We start from the raw sequence: 17,358 nt of genomic DNA, 5'->3' as shown, positions 1-17,358 counted from the left end.
AACTGAAAGTTAATGCAGAAACCCTTATATTGACCATACACACCCCAGAATTTATAATGTCGTTGGGAGAATGCTGCAAAACTTGCAAACAGCTGCCACATGCTACCGACCAAGGGAAAATCAACTTCCATTTGACAACACTGTCATGTCATGTACATTACCCTTTTAAACACAAACCTTACCATGTTGGTTCGAAAACTAATTTTCAAAAATATTACATTGAAATGAGATGGGGGTAAAGGTATCTTACTTTTAATTGTATATAAAGTTCACTTTAAAAAAAAAAATCTGTACAAGAGTTGATACAATTCAGTTCACAGGACTGAAACTGAATCTATGGCAACATATCATTTAACACCAATGTTTCTGTCCATCTCCCACTCTCTCAACAAGAGTAATACAATAGCCACAAAAATAATGACAACACTTAACTTCAGATAAGTTCATAAGCAGAAAACTAGTGGTTTATCGTGTTTAAATAATGGTACACATGCTTGTTTCTTCAGAGTACACCCTGTCCAGGACTGGGTTTGAGGCATACTCTTCATTCAAGCACAAACTAAACTCAATAAAGCCTCCTAGCATGATAAAAATAAAAAAGAAAGAAAACCATGTCTATGAAAATCGGCATGCTGACACACCACCACTGGTCACTTTGAAACATAATTCAAGATTCAGTCTGTAAAATCCCTGACAAGTTAAATAAATCAACTTGCAGAATACTCTGTTTACTTCCAGAAGTGCAGTTGAGCTGGAAAGTTGGCTAATTTGATATGTTAACTTCAAAGTGACTCCTGGTTCTGCAGGAGAGTAGCTTAAATGAAGTGGATGGAATTTATGTAAATTGTAAGGCAGAAATACTGCGTTTCCATATGCTTTGAAGGTTAATGAATTATTCCTGACAACATTGATGGAAAAAGTAGCTACTGAAAGTTGCCTTCTTTACTTTGAGTTCAAAATGATTTGTTCAAACCACTGACCACCATAGATCTATTTATGTCCATCTACTACATCAGACATTCAACTACCTGTATTTGATTTTGTCTGCTGTATACATTTTGACTGAATACCTGTGGAAAAACCAAAGATGCCAACCCAGAAAAACCTTCAACCCAGTACATGTTAACTTATAGGGCTACACGCCAAATGAAAAGGTATATGCGATTTAAAAACGATATTTCTCCAAGGCAATATTCACTTTACATTCATAAGACTGTATAAACATATGCGTGTGTTGTTTTCTCAACTCGCGTAACTGTGGAGCTTAAAGAAATGATTAAGCTGACTGGTGCACACCTACTCTTTGCGCAGCAGAAGCACATTTCCTTAGGAAACAAGCAAACCTCATTGGTTTACAGCTGAAAACAACGGAATGAGCTGAACCTCCTGAACCGACGTGCGGCAGGCTGAGGATGGGCCCTTGCAGAACGCCGTCTGGGTGCTGGAGGGAGCCTCGAGTCGCTGTGGGGGGGAGGGGCGGGGAGGGGGGAGGGGATGATGTGTCTCCACGTGGGAATGGTCGCCAGTATCAGTGGTGATGGTAGTTGTGTCGGCGGGCTGCTGAGAGAGTCTAAACCTCGGCAGCCTGCAGGCCGATTTTCTCCTCCTCTAGTCAATCCGAGCTGGGCTTCTTCAGCGAGAAGGCGTAGATGTTGAAGTGGTCGCTTAGCTGGTGTACCTGTGGGTCACAGAGGGGGGTACATAACGATTGGCAAAACCAGTTTATGTTCTAGTGACACTAATTCCACAGCCCATCCGTTTGGCAGATGTTGGTATTTTTATGCCTTTTCCTTTTGTTTTGCAATCGCCAATTGTACATGAAGCTTGTCTAACCATGATGACCTCAGCACTCGCGTAGGAGTGCTTAAGTGACTTCTTGTCAGCATAACAACATGGCTGGTTTGAAACTGCCTTGCCCAGCCTTTACTGAAGACAATCACCCTGATGACAGAGATGACAGCAGCAGAGATGTCTAACAATGAGCCTTTTCTTCTTATTTTAGCACCAATAAGGACTGGACGCCTTTTGTGAACCAGCCAAGCTTATAACGTGCGCTCAAGCTGCTGTTTCCTAAAAAATCTAGTAGACACCTTCTGAAAAATGTGTACTTTGACTGCCATCTTGTGGCGTGCAGGTCCAGCAAAAAGGTTTTTGGCAGTGGCTGCTTCTTCTTCTTCTTCTTTCCATTTTTATGCTTGAACTAATGGGTCTACTTTGGCACTCACTTCATTACCATTCATTTCATTTCAGCTACAGTTTTAGGAGGTTTTGAAACATTTACAAAAAATATCTTGGAATGTGCTAGAATATCCATTACGTATTTAGCCAAGGGATAGTAAAACAGAGTGAGGATAGATAGTAAAGGTCAATTTAGGAAACAGACCTGTAGATAACAAACTACTGTATTTATATAGTAGGTGTGCAGTGAATGATAACTTTAACTGCTTCTGTTTCTTATCAAGCCTGAAGCTCCAGAGAGACCATGTGCTCCTCTTACCCAGCAGATGTTTTCCCAAAAACACCACTACGAGGAGTGCAAAACCGTAGGCACCTGTAACTACGTCAGCTCTGAAAAAGCAGCAGGTTCCCCTCTGCCTTTTCCCGTTTATTATTTAACCGTCGGACTCACCACAGAGACCCCGTAGTGGACGTGCGCCAGCACCACCACGGCCGTCCAGACGTAGAGGAGCAGCGTCTCGCTGTGCGCCGCGACGCCCGAGGCCACCAGCAGGACCACCAGGCCCATGGGCAGCAGCAGCCAGCTGAGGGGCTGACAGCGCGTGTTGCTCATCTGACACACGATCAGCTTGCACTGCGGAGACACGGGGGGTCACACACACTCACTCCTCAAACTCAGCCAGGTGGGGGAGGTTATCTGTCACATGGTACTTTCTCAGATACAGAACTGGGGGGGGGGGGGCATTCTGTATCCCTCCTGACAAGCTCAGTGCTTTACAGCTGCACACGGAACCCCTCTCACACACAGTAGAGCTGAGACTCCCCGTGAAACACGCACAGGTGTCAGAGCTCCTCCACTACCTGCCAACTGAGCGGGAGAGTCAAGTACTGTTCAGCAGTGCCCAGAGCCCCTCTTCTATTAACACTTCACACAGACAGAACATTATGGCTCTCTCGGTCTGTCACAGCAGGCGCATAAGTACCCGTTAGGGAGGTGTGCGTTTCCTCACAGACCACAGATCAGTTTACACCTTGGAGGCGCCGAGCTCAGATCAGTGTCAAAAGCGCTCCTTCAGATATACCCAACATGCACGCTGTAATTCTAAGCCACACTTGTGCACGACAAGTTCCTCTATTCGGTTTCAGTCAACACACGACTGGTCCAACAGGTCTTTGCATTATTGTCAATTAGCTGACGCTCTTATCCAGAGCGACTTACACAGGTTAAAATTTTATCCATTTATACAGCTGGATATTTACTGAGGCAATTTTGGGTACAAACAAGGGTACAACAGCCATACCCCAGCAGGGCCCCAGCGGGGAATCAAACCAGCAACCTTTCGGTAATGAGTCCTACTCATTACCACCCCACCACACTGTTACCCCATGAATATTTTCGTTGTCAGAAAATATTCATTCATACAACCGACCCAGCTGCAATCAGCTGGACAGTAGAGAAGAGTGAAGGTTTGGTGTGTGGTCCTGTAACCTAAGTTTGAAGAATTCAGGGTCTGGCACTGCTGCTATACCACTGAGCAAGGTACATAACAGCAACTGCCTTAGTAAATACACTGAAAATATGTGACAACTAGGCTCTGTTGACCCAACAAGCAAAAACTAGGGCCCATTACATTTGCCTTCCACAAGAGGGAGCCAGAGAGGGCAAGCTAGGGACCCGCACAACTCAGATGGGGGTGACAGGATGGGGAGAGTACGGCGGCGGGGGGGACTCACAGTGACGTTGGCGAAGGCCGTCCCCACCATGAGGTAGAAGACACGGGGCTGCAGCTGGATGATGTTGACGGCAGAGAGCCACACCCAGAGCGTGGAGAGGATGAAGAGCAGCACGGGGGAGAGGAAGGGCAGGAAGGACTCGTACAGGGAGCTGTGTTTCAGCGTGTTGCTGCGGTACGCCCTGCCGAGAGACCACAACAACTGAGCTCACGACCGATCCGAAACTGGGGCTCTAGGCCCCGGTGCCTCGCAGTGTAGAGATCTAACAGTGCTGGCATACATGGATATACTCTAATATACTTGGGCAGATAATAACATCAGCAGCCTGTATTACACTGGGCTGAATGGCAAGTGTGGACCACAGGCTGTGACTGAAATACCACAAATATAGAAGAACAATATGCTTACAATCCTTGTTACTCTAAGCATGAAACACAATTTCTGCAGTTTATTTTCTATTAATAATACACCTCCTCACTGATAGTTATAATAAGCCACTCACTTGAATACATTGTAAAGGCTCATTGGAAGGGTTACTGCAAATGAACAACCTGGGAATAAAAAAAAAAGGTTGAATATACACATTATATGATATTCTGTCAACTTTCACAGTGACATAAGTTAAATACAAATGGAAATTATATATGTATATACATTTTGTATTGACACCTTAAATCCAGCTGATTTAATCAAAGGAAAAAGGTGGCATTCTACAGCCTGGTGTCTTACCCAGAATCATCACAGTGAACAGGTCTCTGTAGTGGAAGTTCCACACTATGGGGATGTACCATGTTTCCACGCCAACCACTGCTGTTACAATGTACACGATGGAGATGGTCTAAAAAATAAATAATTAAAGAGAGCTGCATCATTTTTAAAGACTTAAGAAAAAAACTTCCCTAATTCCTCCACACTTACACTATGACTAACAACTTGGCTAGTACCTCAATTTCACATCCTAAACATCACTGATTTTTTTTTTTTTTTTTATTAAATCAGAGGCATCTGAGGACACAAAGACAGTTTCCACGGGCAACAAATCCATCACTACTTAAATAGAATCAAATGTACTATATGGCTTATTGTCTTCTGTCTAATACATCTGTCAAGTAAATCCTGCTTAATGGAACTGAATGGAATTTGATGATGGGAATGATGGACACGCTGCCTTGAAAGGCAGTGGATGAGACTTCATTATTTGTTTTCCGCTTTAGTCCTGCAAGAGCACACAGAAAAAGCGTAGAGGCAGATATGTCCAATAGATGGGTGTCTACGGATGGTTTTAGAGGACTGTGCGTGTGTGTGTGCCTGATCCTGGAGGGCCACAGTGTCGTTTCTGCCAGGCAGAAACCTACCACAACATATAACTAAATTAAGTAGTTTCTTAACTTTTAATTAATTAAACCAATTACCACCCATCCTTCATTTTGAAAGTAGCAGTGACAAACACAGGCTGGAAAATTTATACAGCCCTTTCAAAGACTGTGACACAAGGCAAAATGATTGGCTCACCACTTGGCTGATGTCATACCCCCAGGGGAGGAAGAGCACGCCCGTGTTGTACTTCTCCCAGTGGGAGAGGATGAAGGAGAAGAGCACCACCCACAGGATGTAGTAAAGGGTGGCTACGTCCACGCCCGTCTCGCCCCTCCCAAAGATGGAGTAAACCGTGGCCACGAAGAAGATGCATGCCCAGCTGTCCAACCCGTGGTCAAACAGCTCCCCTAGTGGCGTGCTGGAGTTAGTCCTCCGGGCCTGTTTCCCGTCAACACCGTCTGAAATGTACCACCATATTACACTACATAAAGTCCTGCAATATATCGTGAGCAAGGTTATGACAGCAGTATTCTTCTTCTAAGACACACAAATAATCCAGTGTTTTATATCAAGCAAAACAGCGAAATAATAAACCTTAATAGGTTTAAGGTGTTCTATTCTGCAAATATCAGCTGTCTTCAGTAGAAATTGAGTGATAAAAAGACTCCATCAGTCCTTCTGCGGTGACTTGGCAAAAAAACACAGGAGACTGCTGAGAATTTGAGGGTGAGAAGCTACCGAGTTTTACACGCCACAGCTGAGCATGAGACATAAACAACAAATGAGTATGCATGTTCCCCAGCCTTAGAGGAAGAACTCCGAAAGGGAGATAAATTCCCTGTCTGTAACTGATATCACGGTCACTTTCCACGCGCGACTTTGGAATGTTTGCCCAGGACAGTGCCTGAGGCCTGTTTTGGGTGAGAAAGTATGTGCTGCAAAGTGCATTGCTGCAAACCAGTCCCGCTTCCAAAGACAATCCCGCATCTAGTGTGACTTCCTACCACTGTTTATGTTACACCCTGTGTCCATGCAATGAATCCACGTACCCGAGTACTGACTGGAGTAACACTGAGCTCAAAGGTGGATGAGCAGATTAAAAAGATTGTTTCCATCCCAAATGATGTTCTTTCATCATATTCTATGTGCAAATAAATCACATTATTTTTTATTTCATAAGAGCTGTGTACAAGCTGTACTTCTTTTTAATCTGTATGGGTGTCCAGCACCTGCCGTGCTACAGGAGGTGTGTGTGTGTCTTTTTGATGGAACAGCAGGTACCCCATATACAGACTGAGCCCAGAAGCTTCCACCACTCCAGATCCATACCACTAACCGATAGGCCACTTGTGTCCATGTAAGAGAATACAACTCAATTTTATTTTAAGCACTACAACATTCAGCAAACATGTAAAGAGTTTTTTCCCCCCAACTTACTTCAAGTAAATAAATGACAAAGCTTGAGCTTGCTTAAAATGCCTCCTCAAAGCTCAGGGAAAAGCATGCGGTAGACTAAATTTGCCCCAGGGCCTCTGTAATGTACATAACTCCACAGACAAAAACAAAGAGACGGCAAAAGTGGTCTGCACTTTAACCCTCAGTATGTATCAGAGACCTTATAACTTCATTATTTGCCTATTAGTTCCCTTTACATAAGCAATGCTTACACATTCGCATTTCATATATGGGATATTGGATACTGGCAGTAATGATTAAGCAATTTGGGCAATCACTTAGGACTCAAACTTGCAACCTTTGGGTAACAAGCCGAGCAGCTTCACTGCTCCATCACACCACCTCCACTCCATATGCACCAATATCCTGGTGTAAGCACACTGCATCCTGGAGGCTGCCTGTGGTCGGTGTGCCAGGATGACCCCGTTAACCTTCACACTTCCTCAGCACTGCGCCATGCTGCAGCGTCATGCTTCAGTGGGCTTCTGGGACATTTGGACTCACACACACACACACACACACACACACACACACACACACACACACACATACACACACACACACGCGCGCACGCACACACACACACGCGCGCGCACGCGCACGCGCACACACACACACACACACACACACACACACACACACACACACACACACACACACACACACAAACTGCACATTCAGTCGCTTGTGCTGGCTCAAACACAAAACTCCAAGTTTTGACTCCACAGGATTGTCTGGAAGCACGTACCTAATGTGTATGCTAGGAAGTTGAAAAGACCAGCTGCAATCCACACCCAGCTCGGTACGTGAACATGACCTGGGGCTGAAAGGCAAAGCAACACAAAAAATCAACATTGCTCTTTATGGTGCCCATTGTTTGATACTGTGCACTATGACAAATATGCCTGTGAGTCACGTTCCTGCCTGAGGAGCATAAACCAAAGATCAACATAACCTAAACTGTATGTAAGAGAACCAATCACAATTTGATAAAGCTGAATTTAATAATACCGAGAAAGCAAACACAACCGGGTATTCACTTCCTGGTCAGATATTGTCCTGCCTTATAAAAGCACTGTCACAAAATACAGATAAAGTTCCTCCGTTTGCCAGTGCACTCCAGGTAGCACACGTGGCCTTCACTGAGTCACTGAACACTGAGCATATTATGACTTGGCAGTAAAAAAAAAACAACATGTCTCAATTCTTTAATACAGAGAGAAGGAGGGGAAGAAAAGGAGAGATAGACAGATGAACTGAACTTTGTACACCTCCGGATGACAGCTAAATCTCCTCTGCCCTCTGGAGCCATCACTCCATCGGCCTCACAGCTGACTAGCCACAAATCGCCACTGTGTGTGGAGCTGAGGCCAGCTGCTCTTAAGCTGGCTGTAAAATGTGAAAGCTGCAGACATCTGTGACATGAAGGCAGGACCGATAAAGCCTGTGGGTGCCAAGTCCCCTCAGAGAACGACACCTCCGCCGGCTCACCTGAAGCATAGAAGTCAAAATCAAAGAAGGCCAACATCAGAAAGTTGAGCACGAGGAACATGAAGCCAGTGAATGTGATGAGGTTGGGCGCCAGCCATGTGGGTAAAATCTGAGGAGAAATAACAGAGGGAGACTGAACACAGGGCAAATTCCACTGGTCTTCCTTATGTGTCATAGAGCCCTGGATGCAGAACCAAGATGTGAATTTATATTAGTGGTCATGTCCATTTCTGCTGGTACATATACAAACCCAAAAACGAATCCATATATAAAAACACTAATATATTAAATTAACCTGATGTCAACATTAAGTTAGTCATATTCTCAGGCAGAACCTTGCATCATATCTGCTGTTAGACAAGGTAATGCCAGCATGTGCCAACTTGCTGCAGACACACCCTCTGCTAACATCAGATATTGACCAACAGCTAATTCAATTCAGGTGAAAGTTTAAACACTGTGTGTAAACTTTATTGATATTCACAAGCCTGACAAACACTGATATGATATTTAAGAGGATACATCAATATTAAGATATGATATCCAATACGGGACTATGTTGATCAATGGGAACATGCCCAGCAGCATTTCTGGCTCTGAAGTCTCTTTAAGGTTGTGATGTCATACAGTGTAAAACACTCCTGACAAAGGGGAGCAATAAAAAAAGATCTAATCAAATGAAGGTTGTGCAAGCAGCCTGTCCCTCACTTACCTTTACAACAGAATTCCAGAAGGGGTGCATCACATAGACTGACAGCGGATTGGAGTCAACTGCGCTGTACTGTGGGAGAAAAGGGCATTATCAAAAGAGTGCAGATTCCCTCTTCCCTTCTCACAACAGGTTATTAAAAGAAAGCACCAAAACTTATGGCGTGGCCTTTCAAACTATACATATTGACCTTTTCACAAAAAAACGATTTAATCCATGGGGCATGCATACAGTGAAGTTTACACCATGTAACTCTATTCCACTCACAGAGCGGTGTGGATATGTAGCCATTATTTAGCCTTTTTAATCATGTAGCCATTATTATCTGCATTTAGGTCAATTTAAGATTAATATTACATAAAAGAACAAACAGTGCATCTGACTATAAAAATGGATATTTTTAAAAAAATAATGAGGCACTACAGGATAGCCGAAACAACAATGGTGCCACTGGCTTCAGCAAGTGGACTCCCAAGACATTTATAAAGCTGGGCATATATTGAAGTGACTGGCACCAAGTACTTCACTGGAGGGCACAGAAGCAATGGCCACACCCAAGACACAAATATACAACCTTCTGGAGACAGGTCCAGTTAAGTTGGACAGATAAAGTGAATCCAAACTGAAACCACGAGCTGGCACATCAAGCACTCACATCAGGATATGCCTCAGAACTTCAAAGCACAGAAAGATATTAAATCCTGTTATTCTACGTTTCTGTAACAGGGGCCTCTACTGACCCTGTGCAACTTCATACTGGGTTCAGCGAACCCTAAACAAATAACAGGTCTACATTCAAAACGGAGAGATAGACTTAGAGAGATAGGGATAGACAGCAGCTTATCTCACTTCCGAGAGATGTCCCTTCTCAGTCGATAATTAAGACACATGCCTACCACTTATCATTGTTTTCTAATACCACACAACTAACTTCCATATCTCTTTGCAACACTTTTTCTCCATTTCCTGTGGCAACCTCTTCAGCAACATTTAACCAAAAAAAAAAAGAGACGCTACCCTGCTTAGTCAGTGAGAACGACGGAGAACTTAAACCGTGAGAAAAGAAATATTCCACGAACAGAGGCAACACAAAATGAGAACCTCATCTCAGACAAACAAAACAAACTTGTGCATATTATCAACTGCAATTTGTAAGGGGGCTGAGAACAGAAAGCATTGACAGTTAAAGTCTTTCAATCTATTCTTATCTGGACGTTGAACCCTCAACTGCTCTTCAACCTCATAAAGCATTCTCCTGTGTCATCTCCCTCCACTGGCTCCAAGTTACTGCTCACTTCATATTCAAGACCCTGGAGCTAGCCTGCCTAGCCTGCCAGTCAAGACTACAGGTCCTACTCCTGATATTCCATCATTAGGCCTTACACCCCTGCACAACCTCTTAGTCTTGCTACTGTGTCCTAATCATTTTCTAGCTCCTCCCCTCCAAAACCAGACAGCCAAAACTCGTCACTTTTCCCTCAGTTGATCACCAGTGGTTGAACAAGCTACCTTCAATCGTCTGAGCTGAAGGATCGTTCAGCATCTTTTGACACCGAAAGCAAGGCACACCTGTTTGGCAATAACCTGGAGCCAGAGTACCTGATTGCTCAACACCCTTAGGAAAACTTCATACAGTGTAATGTCGCTTTTGTAGGTTTTATTATATCATCTGAATCATCATCAGAAGAATAAATATTAATAAGGATAACAGCAATAATGTAACACCATAATCTGCATGGTAATTAAGATACTGTACAACAGACACAGTTGGAAAGCCTTTACTTAACAGACCCGGTCAACAATTCAATAAGCTTGTGCCAAAGACTAACTATCTGCAGGCTCGTTCCAAGTAAAGCAGACCGGCAATAGAGCTGGAGTCAGCTGACTGCACAGACTGTTATAGGGTAAACTGCATATGTGCAGGAAGCAAACTCAATCATCGACAAGGGCATGGAGAAATATTAACCGGCCAGCTGTGTGCACATTTGCCTATTTTTCCACAAACAACAGAAGGGAACCTCAGCAGCATGGAGGAGGTAGGCGGGTTACAGTAGACAGTGTTATGGAACAGACTTTCTTTTGAATACAGTGTGGAGTGCAGGAGCTCCAGTGTTTCTGGCCCAGGTCCAGCACTGATGAAAGCAGGGGCCCACCCTAACAGTCTCCCCCCTCTACAGCACTATTACAGCCACACAGATGGGCCTCTCACAGCTGTAACTCCCTGAAGATAATGACTTCAGTGAGACACCCGTCATTTCCATAAAAACAGCAGCGCTCTCTCCCTCCCTCCATCCATCTCTGCCACATCCCCACCTCTGACAGCAGCTAAAGGGTTTGTCCTCCTGGGTCCCCCAGCTCTCTACTGCACACGCCCTCCAGCAGAGGACAGCCAGCGGGTAAAATGTGAGAGGAGGATGAAGCCGCGGTCAGCGCTAATGTATGCAGTGCTCCAGTGCAGGTGCTCTGTACGCTACTCTGCTGAATGTCGTCAGAGCATTGCCCTGCTGAATGCATTCCATGCAGCGCTCTAATGAATGTGCTCTGGGGCAGATATCCAGCGTTAGACGAAGGACATATAAGTTAAAACTGCCCTTCTGGAAACACTAGGATCACTTATTCAATTATTAATTCTGATGCAAAATCGGTGTTAAAAACCAGATGAATGGGGATGTGATCCTTGGAGGGGTGGGGTCTGTAAAACAACACTCTCAGTCACGCCACACCAGCCTGAAACTCACACCAACGCAAGAGGTCAGAGGTTTCAACGTCCAGCCTCTAACGCACGCCCTGGGTCAAACCAAGCGGCATGCAGCTTTTCTCACTAAGACGGCAGCCTTGTGTCACCCACATGCTGCAGAGTACATACTGGGGCCGGCACAGCACTGAAGACACCAAAGCTGCACATCTTCATCTGAACATGCCCTTTCAGTGTTAACCCTGAACCCTACAAACCAGCCAGCTCAGAAGACCACATTTTATTACACTGCCTTGTGACTGCAGTGTATATAATGTACACAGAACAACAGGATATCTGTTTTTATTTGCTTAAAAACCATCCTCATGGGTGTAAATCAAAAGATAGAGACTTTTCGAAGAGCTCAATGAATCAATGGCATATGCTTACTGGGTGATTGAAAATAAAGCTTATGATACAGCTACAGGGTATATGAAATTAAAATGAAATGCTCACCAAATAATGCAAAGCACTATCTGTGGGGTGGGGGGAGGCAATATCAACCATATGTTCCAGGTCAACACACTGACAACTCTTGCCCTGGAGTGTCACAGATGTTTTTGTGTTTTTGTTCCACCAAAGCTCTTAAATTATTTATGCGCTCATCCGATGGCCTAATCTTACGTCACTTGCATTCCGCACATTATCAGGGACAGTAAAAAAGCTTTCCCCATAACAATTGGTTATACCAGTGGTTATAGAAGCTGTAGGACTTGTAAAGAAAAGGCTTGGAAAAATTTATCAATGGGATTCCGAGCAACACCAACATCCAAGAAATACAGAAGATAACCCTCCTAGGAACAGTGAACCTTTTGCAGAGGGTGCTCTCCATTACGTTACAATCTATCCTATAGCACCCAAGGACCATTGTTTGGACCCAGTTCTATAAACGTATTACAAGATGCAAGAAAGAAAATAATAATAGTCACACCACCAGCAACATCTCCAGCACTCTATGACCAGGGCCGCCTACCCCTGCATTACCCAGTGCCAGCGGAGCCTGACACCAAAGTGAGGTGGGCAGGCAGACCCAGGGCAGCTGAGGTACGGCAGGAATGCCTCGTACATGCCTGGCGAGCACGGCTATAAATAATGGAGTGTCCTCACAGCATCCCCGCGATCAACCGAAACACAAGCTGCTCTCTGAGACGGAGCTTCCTGCCATGCTAAACCGTGCCCCCTCGGCTGATGTGCCGCTCCAGGGTACGGGGGGCCAGAGAAACCCAACCTCCCTGGCGCTGCGTCACACTTTCCCCCGTCTGCCGTCCCTGAACTCGTGTCCCCTCAGGTCCGACTGCTTCTTGCTGCGTTGCCCTGTATTGAATGGCTGCCCTTGTGACGCCTCCTAAATCATGCATAGATCTATGGTCTGGTAATAACCACCATCAGTCGGAGAACAAGTGCTAAGTTCACATCCAGAAACAATCCAGTGCACAAAGTCATACCAGAGCACAGAGGTTGAGTAATGGTCTTCAGTAGCTTAAACAGTATGGTTTACAGAGCAATGGGCTGCTACATCCAGCTAATGGGCAATGAATGGGATGAATAAATCAACGCAAAAATGTAGCAAAAAATGTCAATTCAAATCATCAGCAGAATTAACTGACAGGCTTTAATGTGACACCACAGTTCTGGCCACTAAATTACGAGAAGCATACCTATGCTTCTACTTGTGTAAGTGAATAAATGCAGGGAGAATTTTACACACAACAAATTATATTAGTTTGATTCAGTGTTTTGTAAAGGCCAAGTAATATAGGCAACGCTAAAATTTCGTTTCGTCTCATACATCTATTAACTTGAATACCGTCTAAACTGTTCTGACACAGTTCAATTCCGTTAATCAGTTGAACCTAAACTGTCCAACAAAATTATAACACTGTGAAATGACCCCCATGTACAAACTCGCATTCGGACAGAAGAATTCAATCATGAATGTGAAAGTCCGTCACATACAACACTGAAGACGAGACTAGCTACATCTTTGTATAGTCGTTGCCGTATAACAACGTAATTACAGGTAATTTAATACATGTTTTTTTTCACCTGGCTAGCTATGGTAATATAACTAATTTGACCATAGTTGTATGTGTCTACATTACAGGCTTGCTTTAATGAGTATCTGAAATTCCACTGCTCTCACGTGGGTTGGGCGTCACTCACCTAAGATGTAGCCAGATGTGATACAGAAGACAGGTTGTCACGATTCAGCTATGATCAACAATCGTTTCCTTTAATGAATAAAGGCGTTCTCATACTCCTTTTAAACCAACCTTGACAGGAAGTAACTGACAGCCTGTAGCAAAGATTAGCTATATGATGTTTAAAATGAACACAATTCACTCAAATATTAATAATTACCTACAGCCTAATGAGACAGCCTCTATAGCCGGTGGTTTTGCAGAAAGAGTGGGCCATAACTAGCGAGATAACCAGTTGACAATCAACTGCAAAATCAGTCAGATAGCTGCCTAACATCAGATAATGTACGCTATTATTCTCTGCCTTTCCCTAAACCCAACCAGCAAACGCTGAGTTCATGATCGAGTCCTAATAACCAGCCAACTATCTCGTTACCTGATTAGCCCGACAGGTAGCTAACATTAGCTGGCTACTAGCACACGGGGAAACTCATGGTGCTCCTCATGAATTAACTAGACAGCTAGGTGGTGTCATACAGAGGTTAAATTAAGGTTCTTTAACTAGCTGGGAATATGCAGATTGGGAATATGCGTTTCAGCAAACTGCGACCTAGCTAGTTCTCTGCTCAACGAGGGCCCGCATACAATGCTAGCTAACTGACTATACACTGAATGAGTTCCGGCTGAGTACAAGTTGAGAACGAAAAACCCTCAAACGGATAGGTAGCTAATCGGACCAGAGCGCTCGGTAGGACACACAACGTGAGGAAGGGGTGTTTTCCCATCTTGACGCTCAATCAGATCCACAAGTCGAAAGACCACGAAAAGGTCCGCAGGTTTATTATCCCGGCAACGAAACACGACTGTGGACTACTTGGCTAGTCGGAAAAGAGAGACATAAATAATCATAGTCAGCCGGTTAGCTAAGTAAACCAGCGTAGCAAGGTTTCAATATTGTGTTAGTCATCATATTTCAGCACATGATGCTAGCTACATGATTATGAGGCGGGCATGTAGTAACCAACTTACCTTGTACTTATCAAAACCAGCCAGCTGTTCCTTGGTGACATACTCATAAAGAGCCATGATGACAATCCTCAGCGTTTATGGGGAAAATATTAATTTTCCAGGTTAACGGCGAGTCGGTATTCCCACAACTCTCCCTAATTCTAGCTGTCACGCCGACTCCTCATTTGCACCAGCAGCGGCTCCGACTGGATCCAGCCACGCCTCTAACAGAATGTACATCCGGGACTCACCTCACAAACCAGCAAAAAAGAAATATTTCCCCCAGCGGCTTGGAGGGTAATTGCAATGGTTCAAATTCTTTCCAAGATAATTCAATTCTCTTCTCGTTAGGTTCATTGTCGTACATTTGTAAACCTTAAGTAACGTTTTTCTTAAATTGTCTGCTCTTAGTCCTCTACTGTAATTCTGTAAGAGATTAAGACAACCGTTCTTATAGGCGACATCAAGATAATCAAGTATAGCATCAGGACAGTCAAGGTTTAATTTGGTTTTATGTGTCCCATTACTTTTTCCGTTCACAAAGTAAGAACTTGATCAGGATTCTTCTGCCTGACGGGCTGCTGTTTTGTGTTATGATTTCATTAGCCAGATATTCCAAATAATATGCTTTAGATTGTTTCATAACTGAGAATGACACATGTCAGTAACTGATAAAAAACTGACTGTACATACCGAAAGTTTTCGGGAGAGACTGAGCTGACACCTGTGATGACATCACCCAAGCTAGCACAGACAGCCAAGGATACAGCAATAAACCCATAATTTCACCAAGGAAGAGGGCTATATGGTCTCCAAACTAACCAAAGTCAGCAAAGTCTGCTGAGGTCTACAGCAGTGATTAAAAGGGCACCTCTTGTTCAAACATGCATGGTATCCTATTGGACTTTCTGCCTCAGCTCCCGTTGAAATTTACACCGGAACTCATATGGCTACACCAGGAAAGTCAGCAGTGGGTGTTATCTCCAGATTTTAGTAGTCTCTGAGAATAACGGCCTGCTTTGCTTTATACTTGACTTCTCTGGACTTTCTTGAGCGTATATATAGGCTTTTTGTTGTTAAGTTTTACTTTTAGTCATGTCCTCGCAAATTAACACTACAGGCAAAGTCCCAGGAGAAAACACGTTACTGTAGGTAGGAAATGACGTTACCAGATCTCGCAAATATCTATGGTTTCTTCCTTGCATTCATGTGACGTGGCCAAGAAGGACGAGGGGAGGAAATTTCGAGTTCGTTGCTGTAAGAGTGGCGATCTAGCAAAGCGAAAGAGACCATTCGGTCCAAGCATTTAAAAATACAGGACTAACGTAAGTGAACTGGAAATTTGTATGACTGCATGTTTGAAGTTAATTTATGACTTGGTGTCTAACGTGAGCTAAATTAACTCCACCTACGAATTGAACGTTTCCAGTGTCTAGCTAACTAACGTTAGCTAGCTCGGTGGGAAGCTTTAGCTTGTAATCACGTTAATTGATTGATTCTTTAATGTGTCGTCGATATACCTAAGAAACGTTGGTTTCCTTACAAGCTAGCATTTCCATTGGAAGGTGAATCAATAATGAACTGTGTAATTAAGGACTACCTTAACAACACGAAATTGCGATTCAGGGGCTCGTGTGAACTGATCTTAATAGCTAGCCTAGCTTGCTACCTTACTTTAGGCTAGATGCAACGTACTAAAATGCAGGTAGGTAGGTAGATCGCTTTGTACAGGTTGATGGCTGAACTAACGTTAGTGTTTTCTTCCTTTGCAGAATGGTGACGGACGTACAACTAGCGATTTTCGCCAACATGCTTGGCGTCTCTCTCTTCCTGCTGGTGGTTTTGTACCACTACGTGGCTGTCAACAATCCCAAGAAACTGGAGTGAATGAGAAAATTTACCAACTGATTTGGAAGGCAAGCCTGTTCTTCATGCATGTAACTAGCTAGCTGGCTAGCTACTGTTTTAAAATCAGGTTGACATTTTTCTGCGATACAGGACAACGCGTGTTAATGACGAAATAGTGTAACTAAATGTAGCTACTGTATTACCACGTTGAGCAGCATATTTTTTTACTGCTATTGAAAATACTGAAGTAACATGACGGACTGTGAATTTTCGTTTCCGTCACATTTTCATTTGCTTTTCTTTACCAGGGTGAAGGAGGAGACCATTCCCAGCGTGTGACGACACTTTGCCGTAATGCAACGCATGCACTGTCTGAAGCCGCCTGTAAATGATTCTTTTGTAAGAAATATGTTGTGAATAAACGTATTCCATGGAGTTCTGTTGTTCATGAATTGTGAGGGTAGAATATGAAACCGCATAAAGCAATCCAGTTAGTTCATGCCGTTAATGTAGAGTTCCAAGACTGTGGTGTGTCGTCAGTTCTGTAGCTATTGTGAGTAAAATGGAATTCAGTTCGAGTACTTACGCAGTCGTTTATATCCATTTATTGTTCTCAAAATATACATACACGTAGAGTAGCAGTTAAGGACCATGTTCCCTCACGCCTTTTCCTATGTGCATAGATAACTTTTTTGAGAAAGTGCAAGTTGTAATAATGAATTAGTCCATATCAAGTTTACAAA

General features: G+C 43.7%; 2 protein-coding genes across 2 annotated transcripts; one reads left to right on the top strand and one right to left on the bottom strand.

Annotated features, from left to right (window-relative positions):
* Positions 1 to 1,446: 1,446 nt before the first annotated feature.
* selenoi (selenoprotein I) lies at positions 1,447 to 14,959 on the bottom strand. The gene is made up of 10 exons (XM_036549994.1): positions 14,789 to 14,959; positions 8,888 to 8,956; positions 8,176 to 8,284; positions 7,433 to 7,507; positions 5,425 to 5,687; positions 4,642 to 4,750; positions 4,415 to 4,463; positions 3,913 to 4,093; positions 2,630 to 2,812; positions 1,447 to 1,678 (listed from the first exon to the last, which is right to left on the bottom strand). Exons 1-10 carry the CDS (start codon positions 14,843 to 14,845, stop codon positions 1,571 to 1,573), a joined length of 1,203 nt encoding a protein of 400 aa, XP_036405887.1. The 5' UTR covers positions 14,846 to 14,959; the 3' UTR covers positions 1,447 to 1,570.
* A 937-nt stretch (positions 14,960 to 15,896) lies between these two features.
* On the top strand, positions 15,897 to 17,050 carry ost4 (oligosaccharyltransferase complex subunit 4 (non-catalytic)). Its single transcript, XM_036550536.1, has 3 exons — positions 15,897 to 16,092; positions 16,540 to 16,683; positions 16,924 to 17,050. Exon 2 carries the CDS (start codon positions 16,541 to 16,543, stop codon positions 16,652 to 16,654), a length of 114 nt encoding a protein of 37 aa, XP_036406429.1. The 5' UTR covers positions 15,897 to 16,092; position 16,540; the 3' UTR covers positions 16,655 to 16,683; positions 16,924 to 17,050.
* The last annotated feature ends 308 nt before the right edge of the window (positions 17,051 to 17,358 follow it).

Source organism: Megalops cyprinoides, chromosome 17, assembly GCF_013368585.1.
Source record: "Megalops cyprinoides isolate fMegCyp1 chromosome 17, fMegCyp1.pri, whole genome shotgun sequence".
Classification (NCBI taxonomy): Eukaryota; Metazoa; Chordata; class Actinopteri; order Elopiformes; family Megalopidae; genus Megalops; species Megalops cyprinoides.
Note: the sequence above shows the minus strand (reverse complement) of the source record. Positions and strands in the feature narration are given on the sequence as shown.

Bases quoted from the DNA above. Each gene is read 5' to 3' on its own strand.
- ost4 (XM_036550536.1), top strand. From the start codon at position 16,541: ATGGTGACGGACGTACAACTAGCGATTTTCGCCAACATGCTTGGCGTC.